Genomic DNA, 18246 nt, shown 5'->3' with positions numbered 1-18246 from the left:
ATTACAAGTGAATCATGGCTACAATTGTCACCATAATGTTAAAGACAATCAACATTGGATTTTTTTAAACTTTTAATTTTTTTTTAATATATGACTTTCAAGTTTCAAACTTGTAAAAATAGTTGTTGCAAGTTATAAATCTCATTCCGTATTGACGGTTGTCACTTTACAAATAAAAATATTTATAAAATCCTCCTTATCAATACAAATCAACTCATCTGTTACATGAAACAAAGTCTATACATGTTTCAGCCTATTCTCAAGGCCATCTTCAGTAGCAGAACAATTATTACATAACACAAACAAATTAAAAATCTAAATGAAGTGAAATGACAGTGATCATAATTAATGAATTAAAAACATATTGAGGTACAAAGTCCTCTTGTCTGATGGGTCGTTCTTGATTGTCAAATAAAACTTGCCAACTGTTAAAATGAAAACACAGCGGATAACCATTCGCGGATGCGGATGTTATTTTGTATATCCGCGCAGGGGTCTACATATAGACAGTGCCATTATCCTGCTGGAAGTAGGCATACCATTTTTCTTCCTCAGTCAACATATCAAAAACTGCCTGCATCAAGTTTTGCACATAAGGTTCTGAGTTAAGTGTATCATAAAAAATAAAAAAATACGGCCAATTATTAAGAGTGCAGTAATGCCACACCACACACAGATTTTCTCATGTGAAGAGGAATTTCACGCACTACATGAGGATTGTTAGTGTCCCAATACCTTGAATTCTGAGAATTCACATACCGACTTAAATGGAAATAAGCTTTGTCCATCAAAATTAAAAGAGAAGAATCGACAATATGATTTCTTGTTACCATTGATGCTTTCATGGCCCTTAATTGTAGACATCATATAGGCTTTTTGGGCCTATGCCTTGTCAAGAAAATAAGGTGAAATTCTTTCGATTTCGCAGAGAACTTTGGTCCTCATCTTCAGACAAAAATCTCGACTGTTCACAAGGAAGACTTCTCCAATTATGGTTTGAATTTAGCCATTAGTAATAGGAAGTGGTATGTTCATTCATCAACAGATGGCTCACCGTACGCTGGCACAGCACTAGCATTCAAGTGGCAGCTTATGGCCCCTCCCAGACCAACTCTAGATGGTGCAAGCCTACAAACAATTGACCGTTAAAGACAAATTGTGCATTCAACAAACTTGAGTCTCCTGCAACTCCCACCAACTCACACATTGGTGTGCCACAGGAACTCGTTACAAAGGACAGCGTGGCATGAAAAAATTAAAAAAGAATTACAATCACTGGTCAAGACACCAATGGACTGTCACTACGAGACATCTCATCGAGAGTTGGCAGTGTGACTGACAGACAACAGGTGCTATTAAGTAAGTCGCTAGTAAAAACAAAAGCATCATGCTGCAGCAGTCTCACCTGCAGTGTATATAGCAAAACACAGTATGCCTTTCAAAATAACAGGAGGCACACTCTTTTCACAAAATTCCATTATGATGTATAATTTGCAACTACCATCATATACATAACTTATTTGGTAGGTGAGAAATCATCAGCATTACAAACCTTTATCTGATGGCAAAGTCCTCACATACTCCAGGACATAAATACAGTTCTGAATGACAGTGCTGGGAGGGAATTTCAAAGTTATGTCCACTAGCAGCTCAACCCTCTTGGCTTGATCCTTGCTTCCCACTCTAACCTGTCCTTCCAGCACCAAGCAAATAAAGAGCCAGAGAAAGGATCGTGCTTCCATGATGTTCATCAATTTGTAATATAGGGCCAAGCGTCTGTATTCAGGAACGTGCAAGAGAGCATCAGCAAACACTCGTAGAACAGAGGCAGCTACACTGTACAACTGAGACGACTGTATTCCCTGGTCCTTGGCCTAAAACAGAAAAAATTAAAGAAAAAAACCTCTATAAACCAAGCCACTATCCACAGGGCTTAACAAAAAAATTATATGAACATACTATAAAAAAGCCTTCATAAATTTAAAGGTATGGCATGATTAACTTACCCTGACAATAATTGGTATAATAGTTTCTATAATCTTTGATATCACTTGGAAGCTGTATCCATCATCTTGCCTCAAAACACATGATCCCATGAAAGTAAATATCTCCATTATGTTAGTCAGTAGATGTTCCTGAAAAGAGCACAAATATTTTATTCATTCATTTCATGTAGAATTTGTGAAACAGTTAGAAAAAAAGAAACAACAAGAAGATGGGTATAGGTAAAAGAGAGAAAGAGAAACTTACTTATGCAAGTACAATTCTAGCACTTTGATAAAAATCAATATTCAAAACATTACATACATACATACATACATACATTCATACATTATAGACCATTATGCCTTTCAGCGTTCAGTTTGCAAGCCTCTGTGAATTTACTAAATGTTGCCACGATCCTCTATTTGCAACTAGTGCTGTGGCCTCATTTAGTTCTATACATCTTATCTTTAAATCGTTAGAAACTGAGTCTAACCATCGTCGTCTTGGTCTCCCTCTACTTCTCTTACCCTCCATAAGAGTCCATTATTCTCCTAGGTAACCTCCTCCATTCACCTCACACGACCCCACCACCGAAGACGGTTTATGCACACAGCTTCATCCATTCAGTTCATTCTAACTTAGCCTTTACCTCCTCATTCCGAGTACCCTCCTGCCATTGCTCCCACCTGTTTGTACCAGCAATCATTCTCGCTACTTTCATGTCTGTTACTTCTAACTTATGAACAAGATATCCTAAGTCCATCCAGCTTTCAATCCAATAAAGCAAAGTTGGTCTGAAAACAGACTGATGTAAAGATAGTTTCATCCGGAAGTTGACTTCGTTCTTACAGAATACTGTTGATCGCAACTGCGAGCTCACTGCATTAGCTTTACTGCACCTTGATTCAATCTCACTTACTATATTACCATCCTGAGAGAACACACAACCTAAATATTTAAAATTATCGACCTGTTCTAGCTTTGTATCACCAATCTGACGTTCAATTCTTTTGGATTTCTTACCAACTGACATCACTTTAGTCTTGGAAAGGCTGATTTTCATACCATACTCATTGCACCTATTTTCAAGTTCTAACATATTAGACTTCAGGCTTTCGGCACAATCTGCCATTAAGACCAAGTCGTCAGCATAGGCCAGACTGCTTACTACATTTCCACCTAACTGAATCCCTCCCTGCCACTTTATACCTTTCAGCAGATGATCCATGTAAACTACGATCAACAAAGGTGAAAGATTACAACCTTGTCCAACCCTGAACCAAGAACTCATCCTACCATCAATTCTCACTGCAGCCCAATTGTCAACATAAATGCCTTTGATTGATTTTAATAATCTACCCTTGATCCCATACTCCCCCAGTATGCTGAACAACTTTTCAGTCGGTACCCTGTCATATGCTTCCTCCAGATCTACGAAACATAAACACAAACGGTGTATTTCTCTCATAGCATTTTTCAATCACCTGGTGCATACTGAAAATCTGATCCTGACAGCCTCTCTGTGGTCTCAAACCAGACTGGTTTATATCCCAATTCCTCTCAATCACTGACCACACCCTCCCTTCGAAGATGCCAGTGAATCACTTTGCCTGGTATAGTAATCAATGAGATACCTCGATATTTGTTGCAATCCTTCCTGTTCCCTTGCTTATAGGTAGGTGCAGTTACTGCATTTGTCCAATCTGAAGGTACCTCACCAATACTCCGTGCTAATCTTACTATTCTATGAAGCCTTTTCACTCACTCACTCACTCACTCACTCACTCACACACTCACTCACACACTCACTATCATTATGGACTGTTATGCCTTTCAGCGTTCAGTCTGCAAGCCTCTGTGAATTTACTAAACGTCGCCACAATTCTCTATTTGCAACTAGTGCTGTGGCCTCATTCAGTTCTATACCTTTTATCTTTAAATCATTAGAAACTGAGTCTAAACATCATCATCTTGGTCTCCCTCTACTTCTCTTACCCTCCATAGCAGAGTCCATTATTCGCTTAGGTAACCTATCCTCCTCCATTCACCTCACATGACCCCACCACCGAAGCCGGTTTATGCGTACAGCTTCAGCCATCGAGTTCATTCCTAAATTAGCCTTTATTTCCTCATTCCGAGTATCCTCCTGCCATTGTTCCCACCTGTTTGTACCAGCAATCATTCTCGCTACTTTCATGCCTGTTACTTCTAACTTGTGAATACGATATCCTGAGCCCACCCAGCTTTCACTCCCGGGAAGCAAACACTTCACCATTTCAGGTCTAATTTCATCTATTCCTGCTGCTTTATGACAATGGAGTTTATTTACCATCCTTTCCACTTCCTCAAGCATAATTTCACCAACATCATATTCCTCCTCCCCATGAGCTCCGTTGTTCGCGACACCACCATGAAGATTTTCTTTTACATTAGGAAGATTTTCAAAATATTCCCTCCACCTCTCCAATGATTCCCTGGGATCTATTATGAGTTCACCTGAATTACTCAAAACACTGTTCTTTTCCTTTTTCCCTCCCTTCCTAAGATTCTTTATTACTGTCCAGAAAGGTTTCCCTGCTGCTTGACCTAGCCTTTCCAGGTTGTTACCAAAATCTTTCCATGACTTCTTTTTGAATTCAACAACTATTTGTTTTGCTCTGTTTCTTTCAACTACGTACAAATCCGTGTCTGCCTCGGCCCTTGTTTGGAGCCATTTCTCATAAGCCGCCTTTTTACGTTTACAAGCTGCTCTTACTTCATCATACCACCAAGATGTTCGCTTTTTCCCATCTTTACACGCAGTTGTTCCTATGCATTCCCTTGCTACTGCTGCATCCCTGTATGCCACCCATTCTCTTTCTATATCCTGAACCTGCTTACTGTCCACTGTTCGGAACTTCTCACAAATTATATTTATGTACTTCTGTCTCATTTCCTCGTCCTGGAGATTTACTACCCTTTTCCTTTTGCAGACACATTTTACTTTCTTTATCCTAGGCCCAGAGATACCTAGTTCACTACAGATCAGATAGTGGTCTGTTTCATCAAAGAACCTGTATATTCGTAACAGATTTCCTGAATTCGAAGTCGGTTAAGACATAGTCTATTATGGATCTGGTACCCTTAGCCTCCCCTGTGTAGCAGTGAATAGCCTTATGCTTGAAGAATGTATTTGTAACAGCTAAACCCATACTAGGACTGAAATCCAGCAAAAGCTTCCCATTCGCTTTAGCTTCCATATTGTCCCCACATTTACCAAACACCCTTGCATATCTTTCAGTTCAATTTCCAACTCTCGCACTGAAATAGCCCATTAGCTCTATCCTACCTTTGCTGTTGAACCTGACTACAATTTTACTCAATGCTTCAAACTTGTCAACTTCATCCTCATCTGCACCATCACATGGTGAACATGAAGGTCGATCAAATATAAACTGGATTTTTTCCCCTGAAGATCAACAGTTGGTAGGACCGGCCCTACGCTTCTGTTATGTTTAGGTGGGACCATTAGGAGCAGGGAGAGCGTGCTGTTAGATATTTCCCGTCGTTTCATCAGTAATGCTCACAATGCCGGAGCAACAGGTGCACCCCTCCACTGCGCAATACATAATTATAAAATTTCTTGCTCGTAAAGGAGTTACAGCGGTGGAAATTTGCCAGAGATTGACTACTCGGTTCGGTGATCAAACACTGTCAAGGACACGTGTGTTTTCCTGGCACAAAAAGTTCAAAGAACGATGAGAACATGTGAAAAATTAGCAACACGATCGCCGTCCTCCAGCCAGCATTACAGACGAAAACATTTGTGTGGTTAAAGACATTATTGATGACGATCGATGAGTGAGAGTATCAGATACTGCAGAGAGTCAGAATCAGTTATGGGAGCTGTCAGGCAATCATCAAAAATGACCTACAGCTCCGCAAAGTGTGTTCCAGAAAGGCCCCTCGCCTTTTGACCGAAAATCTGAAGTTGAGACGTTTGGAGGTCTGTCAGAGGCTTACAGCAAGGTTTGCAGAATAAGGTGATGCATTTTTGAGTTGGATCATCACCTGTGAAAAAACATGAGTACACCACTATCCTCCCGAATCCAAACAAGCCTGTAAGGAGTGGCAGAAAAGGGGAGGAAGCACCAGTGAAAGCCAAGACTCGACTGGCATCTGGCAAGGTTCTTGCAACCGTTTTTTTTTTTTTTTTTTTTTTTTTCTTCGATTGGCGAGGCATTTTGCTGATTGATTTTTGCATGAGCGACGCACAATCTATGTTGCTTACTACTGCGAGCTGTTGAACAATGCGAAGGTTGCATATCGCCGCAAAAGACGAGACCAACCGATTCAAAAGTTCATCCTCCTCCACGACAATGCGTAGCCCCATACTGCAACTCTAACTGTCTCCAAGCTACAGGAAATGCACTGGATTACACTTGATCATCCTCCTTACGGCCGGGACTTATCGCCCTGAGATTTCCATTTGTTCGGACCGCTTCAAGAAGCTCTAGAAGGGCAACAATTTGAAGATGACGAGAGTGTGGAAGACCGTGAGCAACTGGCTGGTGACACGACCGTTCTCTTTACGATGAGGGCATCAAAAAGCTGACCATACACTGGGAAAAATGCATTTTCAAAGCAGGAAACTATGTGGAAAAAATAAATTGTAATTGCCTTGTGTTTTTCAATAAATGAATTTAAATAAGAAATAAAATCCTGTTTATATTTGATCCCTCCTCGCACACTGAGACAATTCTCGCCCCAATTCCTCCAACTGAGAAATCCACCAACATCATTCGTTTGTTTACGTGCCTAACAGAAACTATGCTGCAGGCAATGGTATTCCTGATGAACAGCCCTACCCCACACTGTCCTTCCCTTTTTAACACCCTTCAAGTACACTTTATAATCTCCTGTCTCTTCCTCTTTATCTCCCCTTACCTGAATATCACTTACTCCTAGCGTATCCAGATGCATCCTCTTTGCTAACTCAGCCAGTTCTACTTTCTTTCTTACATAAGCCCTATTAATATTGATAGCTCTCATTCGAATTCCATTTAGTTCGCCAAGTTGTTTCCAAGGAGTCCCTCACCTGTCAAACGAGAGTGGGACTCCATTACTCCCATACGTCCGATGTTTGCTTCAATGTTCTCAGCTCGGTAAATTCATGAAGCAGAATGCCACCCTACTTTCACCTAGTCCAAGTGAGGATCTCTCCTCTAACGGGTTAGGGACAACCGATAGATTGTATAGACATAGCCGCTTGAGCACAAGGAGGACCATGACTCAGAATATTAACACAAATAAAAGAATTCCAGATTGTAAATATTTTTAAAGTTTTTCCTTAAAGGTACAACTATTACCATCAGAAGCATCTACTCAAAAACTGTTCGGATCATGACAATTAAGTTACACTACAGTGTACAGCAGGAAGATTTTTTTTTTTTTTTTTTTTTTTTGGGCAACGGCTGAGTGGCCTAGCAAGTGGTCCTGAGAGTCGGGATACCAGTTGCTATGGAATGGGAGTGGGCATCTCGGGCATATTCTGAGTCATGGCCCTCCTTGTGCTCAGGCGGTTAGGACTATACAATTCACCCGTTAGAGGAGAGATCCTCACTTGGACTATGTGCAAGTAGGGTAGCATCCTGCTTCATGAATTTACCGAGCTCAGAACATTTTAAGCAAGCCTCGGACCTATGGGAGTAACAGAGTCCCACTCCCATTTGACAGGCGAGGGACTCCTTGGAAACAACTTGGCGAACAAAATGGAATTTGATGGGGAGCTATCAATATTAATGGGGCTTATGGAAAAAAAGAAAGTAGAATTGGCTGAGTCATTAAAGAGAATGCATTTGGATGTGCTAGGAGTAAGTGATATTCGGGTAAGGGGAGATAACGAGGAAGAGATAGGAGATTATAAAGTGTACTTGACTGGTGTTAGAAAGGGAAGGGCAGAGTCTGGGGTAGGGCTCTTTATCACGAATACCATTGCACACAACATAGTTTCTGTTAGGCACGTAAATGAGTGAATGATGTGGGTAGATTTGTCAGTTGGAGGTATTAGGACTAGAATTGTGTCTGTGTATTCACCATGTGAGGGTGCAGATGAAGATGAAGTTCACAAGTTTTATGAAGCATTGAGTGACACCAAGGATAGAATAGAATAGATAGAATAGTACTAATAGGCAATTTCAATGCGAGAGTTGGGAATAGAACTGAAGGATACGAAAGGGTGATTGGTAAATGTGGGGAAGATATGGAAGGTAATGGGAATGGGAAGCGTTTGCTGGACTTCTGTGCTAGTATGGGTTTAGCTGTTACGAATACATTCTTCAAGCATAAGGCTATTCACCGCTACACATGGGAGGTTAGGGGTACCAGATCCATAATAGACTATATCTTAACAGACTTTGAATTCAGGAAATCTGTTAAGAATGTAAGAGTTTTTTGGGGATTTTTCGATGATACAGACCACTATCTGATCTGTAGTGAACTATGTATCTCTAGGCCTAGGGTAGAGAAAGTGAAATCTGTCTGCAAACGAATAAGGGTAGAAATTCTCCAGGACGAGGAAATTAGACAGAAGTACATGGATATGATTAGTGAGAAGTTTCGAACAGTAGACAGTAAGCAGGTTCAGGATATAGAAGGTGAATGGGTGGCATACAGGGATGCTGTAGTAGAAACAGCAAGGGAATGCCTAGGAACAACTGTGTGTAAAGATGGGAAAATTTTAAAGATAAAAATTTCATTGTTCCGTATTGAAATTATTGATGTTAAAAATTAAATAATTGAAAAGGAGGTTCTACCTATTCAATACTTAAAAGAAAGAAATGTAGTAATTACATTCTTATTTAAATGGGACCGGTTTCGACCTTAGTCCAGGTCATCATCAGCCGTAAAAACATGTACAATGTTTATGAATATTGGAGGTCAGTTTCACACTCTGATAGGCACAAAGACACGACGCCACATTCTGTCATGCACAAAGTCACAACACTATCAACTAATATACGAAGATCAAAAATAACTTGAAGTCGCAGACGAATAGATTTGTAGTAGAAAGCCGCCAGCTCCTGGTGATCAGCGCGGCACATTCAAGGTCATGCGCTGCGGTCGAACGCCAAAGTAGAGTGGAGAATGTTTTGAAGGTCCAGAATTTGTCACGGTTGCGGGAAGTTAAGTACGTATATAAAAATATACGACGCAAATCAGGTACTCTGAACATGTCAACGCCATTAAATACAACAGATTCTCTGCCATAGGACAGCACATACAAGACTCCAAGCATAGTTTCACCAGTATTGACAATGACATAAATATACTTAAAATCATTAACAAAGGCCCCCCTCTTAAACATTACTGAAAATTGCTTTATCCTCCTTGACCAGTACTTCAACCCTAATTTCAATTTAAACGACATTTCTGAAAAACCCAATATCCTTTTTGACTTCCTAATTCTTCTTCTCAAAAATTCCAAATTCCAAAACCCCAATTCTATTTTCCATGCCTTACATAGTTCCCACCCACATTTTCTACCTCCAATAACCCACCCTCCCAACCCACCCTAAACTACCCCTCCTTCATTTCCCTATCTTATCCTTCCTCATTACCATCTAACTTCAATTTCTTTTATTCTTTCTCTTATTTCACTATCACTCTTCCTCGTTTACAAAAAAAAAAAAAAAAAAAAAAACCACGACCTTCATTTCGTTTCTCCTCTTTCAAATTTTAACTCATGTCTTGCGCCAACTTCGACTACTTCAATCATAACCTAAAAATTTTTCATTTTAAAAAATAGCACACTGTGCATATAAGTTTTCATTTGTTTTCCGATATTGCACTTTTTACTACATTTTTTCTTCTCTCTACAATTGTTTTTTCAAGTCAACTGTTTTCCAAGATCTTAGCAGGAATACAAGTACTCATTCAATTATACTGATTTGCGTCGTATATTTTTATATACGTACTTAACTTCCCGCAACCGTGACAAATTCTGGACCTTCAAAAACATTCTCCACTCTACTTTGGCGTTCAACCGCAGCGCATGACCTTGAATGTGCCGCGCTGATCACCAGGAGCTGGCGGCTTTCTACTACAAATCTATTCGTCTGCGACTTCAAGTTATTTTTGATCTTCGTATATTAGTTGATAGTGTTGTGACTTTGTGCATGAAAGAATGTGGTGTCGTGTCTTTGTGCCTATCAGAGTGTGAAACTGACCTCCATTATTCATAAACATTGTACACGTTTTTACGGCTGATGATGACCTGGACTAAGGTCGAAACCGGTCCCATTTAAATAAGAATGTAATTACTACATTTCTTTCTTTTAAGTATTGAATAGGTTGAACCTCCTTTTCAATTATTTAATTTTTAACAAGATGGGAAAAGGCGAACATCTTGGTGGAATGATGAAGTGAGAGCAGTCTGTAAACGTAAAAAAAAGGCTTATCAGAAATGGCTCCAAACAAGGGCTGAGGCAGACAGGGATTTGTACGTAAATGAAAGAAACAGAGCGAAACAAATAGTTGTTGAATCCAAAAAGAAGTCATGGGAAGATTTTGGTAACAACCTGGAAAGGCTAGGTCAAGCAGCAGGGAAACCTTTCTGGACAGTAAAAAAGAATCTTAGGAAGGGAGGTAAAAAGGAAATGAACAGTGTTTTGAGTAATTCAGGTGAACTCATAAGATATCCCAGGGAATCACTGGAGAGGTGGAGGGAATATTTTGAACATCTTCTCAATGTAAAAGGAAATCATCCTGGTGGTGTTGCAAACAGCCAAGCTCATGGGGAGGAGGAAAATGATGTTGGTGAAATTATGCTTGAGGAAGTGGAAAGGATGGTAAATAAACTCCATTGTCATAAAGCAGCAGGAACAGATGAAATTAGACCTGAAATGGTGAAGTATAGTGGGAAGGCAGGGATGAAATGGCTTCACAGAGTAGTAAAATTAGCATGGAGTGTTGGTAAGGTACCTTCAGACTGGATAAAAGGAGTAATTGTAGCTATCTATAAGCAAGGGAACAGGAAGGATTGCAACAACTATCGAGGTATCTCATTGATTAGTATACCAGGCAAAGTATTCACTGGCATCTTGGAAGGGAGGGTGCGACCAGTCATTGAGAGGAAGTTGGATGAAACCCAGTGTGGTTTCAGACCAAGAGAGGCTGTCAGGATCAGATCTTCAGTATGTGCCAGGTAATTGAAAAATGCTACGAGAGGAGTAGGCAGTTGATGTTTCGTAGATCTAGAGAAAGCATATGACAGGGTATCGAGGGAAAAGATGTTCGCCATACTGGGGGACTATGGAATCAAAGGTAGATTATTAAAATCAATCAAAGGTACTGTATTTATGTTGACAATTGGGCTTCAGTGAGAACTGATGGTAGAATGAGTTATTGGTTCAAGGTACTTACAGGGGTTAGACAAGGCTGTTTGCTGTTCGTAGTTTACATGGATCATCTGCTGAAAGCTATAAAATGGCAGGGAGGGATTCAGTTAGGTGGAAATGTAATAAGCAGTCTGGCCTATGCTGACGACTTGGTCTTAATGGCAGATTGTGCGAAAGCCTGCAGTCTAATATCTTGGAACTTGAAAATAGGTGCAATGAGTATGGTATGAAAATTAGCCTCTCGAAGACTAAATTGATGTCAGTAGGTAAGAAATTCAACAGAATTGAATGTCAGAATGGTGATACAAAGCTAGAACAGGTCGATAATTTCAAGTATTTAGGTTGTGTGTTCTCCCAGTACGTGAGATTGAATCAAGGTGTCGTAAAACTAATGCAGTGTGCTCGCAGTTGCGATCAACAGTATTCTGTAAGAAGAAAGTCAGCTCCCAGACAAAACTATCTTTACATCGGTCTGTTTTCAGACCAACTTTGCTTTACGGGAGCGAAAGCTGGATGGACTCAGGATATCTTCTTCATAAGTTAGAAGTAACAGACATGAAAGTAGCAAGAATGATTGCTGGTACAAACAGGTGGGAACAATGGCAGGATGGTACTTGGAATGAGGAAATAAAGGCTAGTTTAGGAATGAACTCTATGGATGAAGCCTTACGCATAAACCGGCTTTGGTGGTGGGGTCATGTGAGGCGAATGGAGGAGGATAGGTTACCTAGGAGAATAATGGACTCTGTTATGGAGGGTAAGAGAAGTAGAGGTAGACCAAGACGATGATGGTTAGATTCGGTTTCTAACGATTTAAAGATAAGAGGTATAGAACTAAATGAGGCCACAACACTAGTTGCAAATCGAGGATTGTAGCAACGTTTAGTAAATTCACAGAGGCTTGCAGACTGAACGCTGAAAGGCACAACAGTCTATAATGATAATGTATGTATGTATGTATGTATGTATGTATGTATGTATGTATGCTATTTGCTTTATGTTGCTCCGACACAGATAGGTCTTATGACGACGGTGGGACAGGAAAGGCCTAGGAATGGGAAGGAAGTGGCTGTAGCCTTAATTAAGGTACAGCCGCAGCATTTCCCTGGTGTGAAAATGGAAAACCATCAAAAACCATCTTCAGGGCTGCTGACAGTGGAATTTGAACCTACTATCTTCCGGATGCGAGCTCACAGCTGCACGCCCCTAACCGCACGGCCAACAAGATATTAACACCACCAATATTATGAATTATATCCAAAATAACGGGAACTTTACACATGGATGTACTGTTCTATAACTCTGAGAATGGCATGGTTAGTCTAAGTTTACTACCGTATCTCTATAACTTCACCCAGTACTGAGCAAGTAATATATTGGATGCTTTTCTCCTTCTGTGTTTGTCCGGCTTCCCCTTTCTTTCACCACTAGTGTTCGTCTTTACTTTTTCGTCTCTTCCCTTTTTTCTTTATCAGGCTTTCTTCTTACCTTACATTTCCCGCATCAAGATTGAAGATCTGTCGAGAGGGACCTTCAATGAATAACGTTGCCACCCTTCCTGATGAAGCTGGAAAGCAGAAAATTATGAGCTTGTAGGGACAAAGAGGGATATAGAAAAAAAAAAAAAAAAAATAGGGAGCAGTGATGAGATATCTCGTCTGTTTGAAGATGGCAGTATAAGAAGTTGTAGAGATTGCCCTTGTCCTTGAGTGTTTTCAAGTTTTTCTTTCTCCCCTCTTTCTCTTTATCTGTCTCTGACCTGTCATTGTGTTTATCCTGTTATGTGTGCCTATTCTTGTTCCTACATTTCTACACGTGATATGATTTGTCACTTGTTTGTTCCATTCCATTACTTGACTGACCTGTTGGTTTCTTTTCTCCTTTTGTGCCCGCCCCTGTTCCCAGTCTATTACCACCCGTTTTCATCTTTATCTTTTTTGTCTCTTCATTTTTCATGCATATATTGGGCTCCCTCCTCATCCCACATCAAGACGAAGATTTGCCAAACCATGTTAAAGCTGTGAAGCAGAAACAAACTCATCAGGGGATGTAAAACAATTACGACTGAAGACAACAGAGCCTATCCATTTGAAGCCAGCAGAGTAAGAACATCCTTGTTCCTTTGCATTTTCATTTTGTCTCCGAAAACCATGAAAGTAGTAAGTGGGACATAAAACTAGCAACATTATTGTTTACATGTCTGTCATTTTCTCCTTTTCTGTTGTTCCCTCTTGCGATGCTGATCTGTCATCGTGTTTATCCCATTATGTGTTCCTTTTCTTATTTCTATCTTTCTCCATATGACTTGATTTGTAACTTGTTTGTTCCTTTTCATTATTTGAATAATGGGGTTATTAATCCACAATCATTTACAAGTGTAGATTTCATTTCATGGTTTCTGCATGCCTTCTGTATGTTATAGTACTGATCAGGTAAGTAGAGTATCCACTTTTAGGGGTAATTTCTCATCTCCAATGCTTTAAAGATGCCCGGTTCATTATCCACTCCTCTACCTTCGCAACAAGCCACCTGCACTTCATAGAAGACTATAACCTATTTGCAGGACACTCAATTTGTATATGCTATATATCACTATAAAGCCCATGCCCAACCGTGACTAGGGCTGAGTAAAATACTCACACGCCATGTGCCCGAGTATAGTTCAGGGACACGATTCCTGTGTTGTATGTTTGCGTCTATGACCAGAACTTGCATTTGGGTTACCACGGTTATGTTTTATCCCTTTGATGCTGTTGATTTGTGTAGTCATCTGTCTACTAGTTAGAGAATTATTAGGAAATACAAGAATGGTACAGCACAGCAAGATCTCCTCTGGCCTCCTCAACAGAAGTTGAAGCAACTGTTTTCCATGTTTTCTCCAGTTATTCACAAACATGCCTATGAATACCATGAGTTGTTTGAAATTATGAAATTGGGGATGCTGTAGAAGAAACGATTGATACTTTCAATTATGCATATTACATAGATAGATAGATAGATAGATAGATAGATAGATAGATAGATAGATAGATAGATAGATAGATAGATAGATAGATAGATAGATAGATAGATAGATAGATAGATAGATAGATAGATAGATAGATAGATAGATAGATAGATAGATAGATAGATAGATAGATAGATAGATAGATAGATAGATAGATAGATAGATAGATAGATAGATAGATAGATAGATAGATAGATAGATAGATAGATAGATAGATAGATAGATAGATAGATAGATAGATAGATAGATAGATAGATAGATAGATAGATAGATAGATAGATTTATTTATTTATTTATTTATTTATTTATTTATTTATTTATTTATTTATTTATTTATTTATTTATTTATTTATTTATTTATTTATTTATTTATTTATTTATTTATTCATTCATTCATTGGTGTAGCTTGGTGCAGACCTTGTAAGACAGACCCATTGGCAAGGATGGGCAGCACCTGCTGTATATGGGAAATTGAATGTATTGTGGATGGGGGTAGTTGTGTATGGTGTATAAGTAGTCCGAATATTTGAGTCCCAAAACTAACCATTTAAAATCAAAAACCCCAACCCTACTGGGAATTGAACCCAGGGCCTCTGAACCGAAGGCCACTGTGCTGACCATACAGCCTAGGAGCCGGACTTTTCCAAATAAATTTAGTAAATGTAAATATTGGTGTTGATACTTAAATCGTATGCCTTACACTGGTGAGACCTATTGTTTACAGCGCACTTTGTTACTTCCATTGATATATCTCAATATTATCCTTCGCTTTGACGATATGAAATGACTTGAGGTATGAGCAATGCTGGTAATGCCATTCCTTATGTTATGAATGGTGTGAAAATGTTGCTCATAGGGTTGGTTGGTGCACACATTTCAGTAGGCTTGGCAGACTGATATGACTTAATTCTTACCTTCTGAAATATTCTTGATCTTCATTCTTTTAGAATATACTAACAGTTTTTTAATATGTTCATAAAAAGAGTGTATAAAATTATGTGAAATAGTCCTATGAAATGAACGACCTGCATAAGCAGAAACATATCAGGAAGAAGAAGAAGAAGTCCAAAAACCTGGCCTACTGGAATCGTGAGATAAAGAATGTGTTAACAGTATTATTATTTACCAATCAATGCAAAATTCTAATTACTTACTGGGACCATTCCAGCCATCTGAGAAAGAACAAGTAAAGCATGATGATGTGTCTGAGGGTTCTGAGTTCCTTGGATGCACTTAACAACCAGCTCTACATTAAGAGCATTCGTTAGATCCACTCCTTCCATTTTACTGGGAGAATCATTGGAAGAAAGCTTTTGACAACAGTGCAAAATACAAGAAAGAACAAGTTGCTTTGTATATTCCACTGGAGCTTGCTGGTCAAATTCCAAACATCTGAAAATAATAATAAAATTCCTCAATTACTATACAATATTCAACTACATGTAACAAAGCCATCCATCCACAACATACTTTGTAAATCATAAGTGATAAACTGTATACTCTGATATATAATTAATATGTGGAGGCCTTTGCATGTTTATTCTTACACAAAAGACTGCATTATAATAATAGTAAAAGCACCAGATTTAAGCTCCAATACTCACCGAGGGTTGTAATAGGAACAGCAGTATGTTTTATGAAAACCTGAGAGAGATATTACTAGAAATAATAACCATCAGCTTCCTGAATCTACAGGATGCCAACAATTTACAAAGTAAGCAAATCAAAATCATCTCTTCCTTTTTTTAAAGCTGTTACATGCCCGCCCCATGGTATAGGGGTAGCGTGCCTGTCTCTTACTCAGAAGCCCTGGGTTAGATTCCCAGCCAGACCAGGGATTTTTACCTGTATCTGAGGGCTGGTTCAAGGTCCGCTCAGTCTACGTGATTACAATTGAGGTATCTGATGGTGTGATAGTTGCCTAGGTGTAGAAAGCCAAGAATAATGGCTGAGAGGATTATTCGTGCTGACCACATGACAGCTTGTAATCTGCAGGCCTTCGAGCTGAGCAGCAGTTACCTGGTAGGCCATGGCCCTTTGGGGCTATTGTGCTATGGGCTTTGGTTTGGTTTGGTTTGGTTTGGTTTGGTTGAAACAGTTATTACTAGAGCCCGGATTTCCATGCACTATCAAATCTCACAATATGCATGCATTCATGCACTATCATATGACAAAACATGCAGAATAAACTGGAAAATTTGTACAATAACTAATTTCTCCAAACTGTCTTGATTTAAGCTTATCCATTTATCTGTCAGCACATTCTTAAGCACAGAAAATTATCTTTGTACGTCACTAGAAGTGACAGGTGCATACTTAAGACATTTGGGGCAAAGTGAGGTCAAATTGCACATCTTTTACATTTTCACCACAATACGACTTTTATAAACTTGACGAATTCAAAATCAGGATTTGAACGGATCATTCTCAGCTTATCTGTAGCTGCCGCAGGTACTTCTCCATGTGATTATTGCAGATGATGTCTTCAATAACTGCTAAAGATTGAAGCTGCGATAACAAAGACCTGTGACGAGTGAGAATTTCGGGTAGGCAATTCGAGGATAACAACAGAAGAGGTTTCAAAGCAAAACCAAGGTTTGTAAGCTGCTATCTCATTACAGCGGTGCCACGGTGCGATACAAGTTTTCTTTTGTTTGTCTAACGTAGACGAAAAAATGAACCATCAATGAGTAATGCACATTTTACAGTTCAATTTATAGCAAGTACAACTGTATAACTGGGACACCTTATTCCTAAGAATTACAGATATCGACGTGGGGAGAGGTCAGCGCGTTATCTACGTGCCGCTTGTGACGTCCCCACATGGTGTCTCATCTTTGGTTATGAACTGTCACATCCCAGGTGTTCCTAACAGATGATCGTTCATTGTATAACTTCTGGACTGTGGATAGCTCGCCCAGTGCTTTGGGATAATAAGGTGCCTGGGTGAGAACCATGTTAAGTCATATTTTGTGCCTATTCTTATATACAGTCTAGAAACATGTACACTGAAGGGGAGAGAGGTTAAGAAACTGCAGGCATGCAAAATGAAGTTTCCACGAACTACCCTCCAAAAACCACGCCTGGACCATGTGAGGAACAATGACATCAGAATGAAACTGGAAGTGTACTCAGTATAAGAGAAGCTAAGGATTTCAATGCTAACATGGTATGGACATGTGAAGTGAATGCCTGGCACAAGAACACCACATGCATGCCTAGGAAGAAGGGCAGTGGGAAGACCTGGGAAGAGATGGCTATGCCAGCTGAGAGAGGATGTGAAGTAAAGTGGAATTGTGAGCCAGTGGTGAGAGATGAGGCATTTCTGGACAGACAGCTATTGGGAACACTCATTCAGAACCTGGCAAGTTGGAGGAATTGTATGATGATGATGATGATTAGAAATATTCACAGCACAATCATTCAAGTAACAAAGTTGGCATACCATAACATACTGTTTTTATTTGTTTTTGCTAATTTTTCAACAAGTTTGAATAATATGTTTAATAGTATTGGTGTCGAACTTGACTGTCTACTCAAAACAAGTCCATAATAACCAGTGTTCGTTAAAAAAATCACTGTTGTAATAAAATCTGAAAAAAATGTTTTTACATTTTCTTAGCTGAAATATGTATTATAATCCGTCTGTCTAAAAAATGTTGTATAGAACATGTCAGAAAACTGTGCATTATGTTCCCACATTTTGCTACCTGTTATATAGACAGCTAATGCCTTTGGCTTAAGTCTATATTTTGATCGATAAAGCTCGCAGCCTGGTGAGAGATACTCTATAACAGTTTGCTCTTGTTTCATTTTGTTCATCCCCATATTGGGAATATTCCACCTTCAAGTTTGTAACCGTTGTTTTCGAAAGTA

At 39.3% G+C, this 18246-nt stretch overlaps 1 protein-coding gene across 1 annotated transcript in view; it reads right to left on the bottom strand.

Annotated features, from left to right (window-relative positions):
* Positions 1 to 18246, bottom strand: part of l(2)k09022 (HEAT repeat containing 1 homolog l(2)k09022) — a 371041-nt gene that overhangs the window by 101272 nt on the left and 251523 nt on the right. The window contains exons 15-17 of the mRNA XM_067145803.2: positions 15525 to 15762; positions 2007 to 2135; positions 1553 to 1874 (exon numbers count right to left, since the gene is read on the bottom strand). Of these exons, the coding sequence (XP_067001904.2) occupies positions 1553 to 1874; positions 2007 to 2135; positions 15525 to 15762 (689 nt within the window). The remainder of the gene's footprint in view (positions 1 to 1552; positions 1875 to 2006; positions 2136 to 15524; positions 15763 to 18246) is intronic.

This window comes from Anabrus simplex, chromosome 4 (assembly GCF_040414725.1).
Source record: "Anabrus simplex isolate iqAnaSimp1 chromosome 4, ASM4041472v1, whole genome shotgun sequence".
In the NCBI taxonomy this organism is placed as follows: Eukaryota; Metazoa; Arthropoda; class Insecta; order Orthoptera; family Tettigoniidae; genus Anabrus; species Anabrus simplex.
The sequence above is the reverse complement of the archived record's forward strand: the minus strand, read 5'-3'. Positions and strand labels throughout refer to the sequence as shown.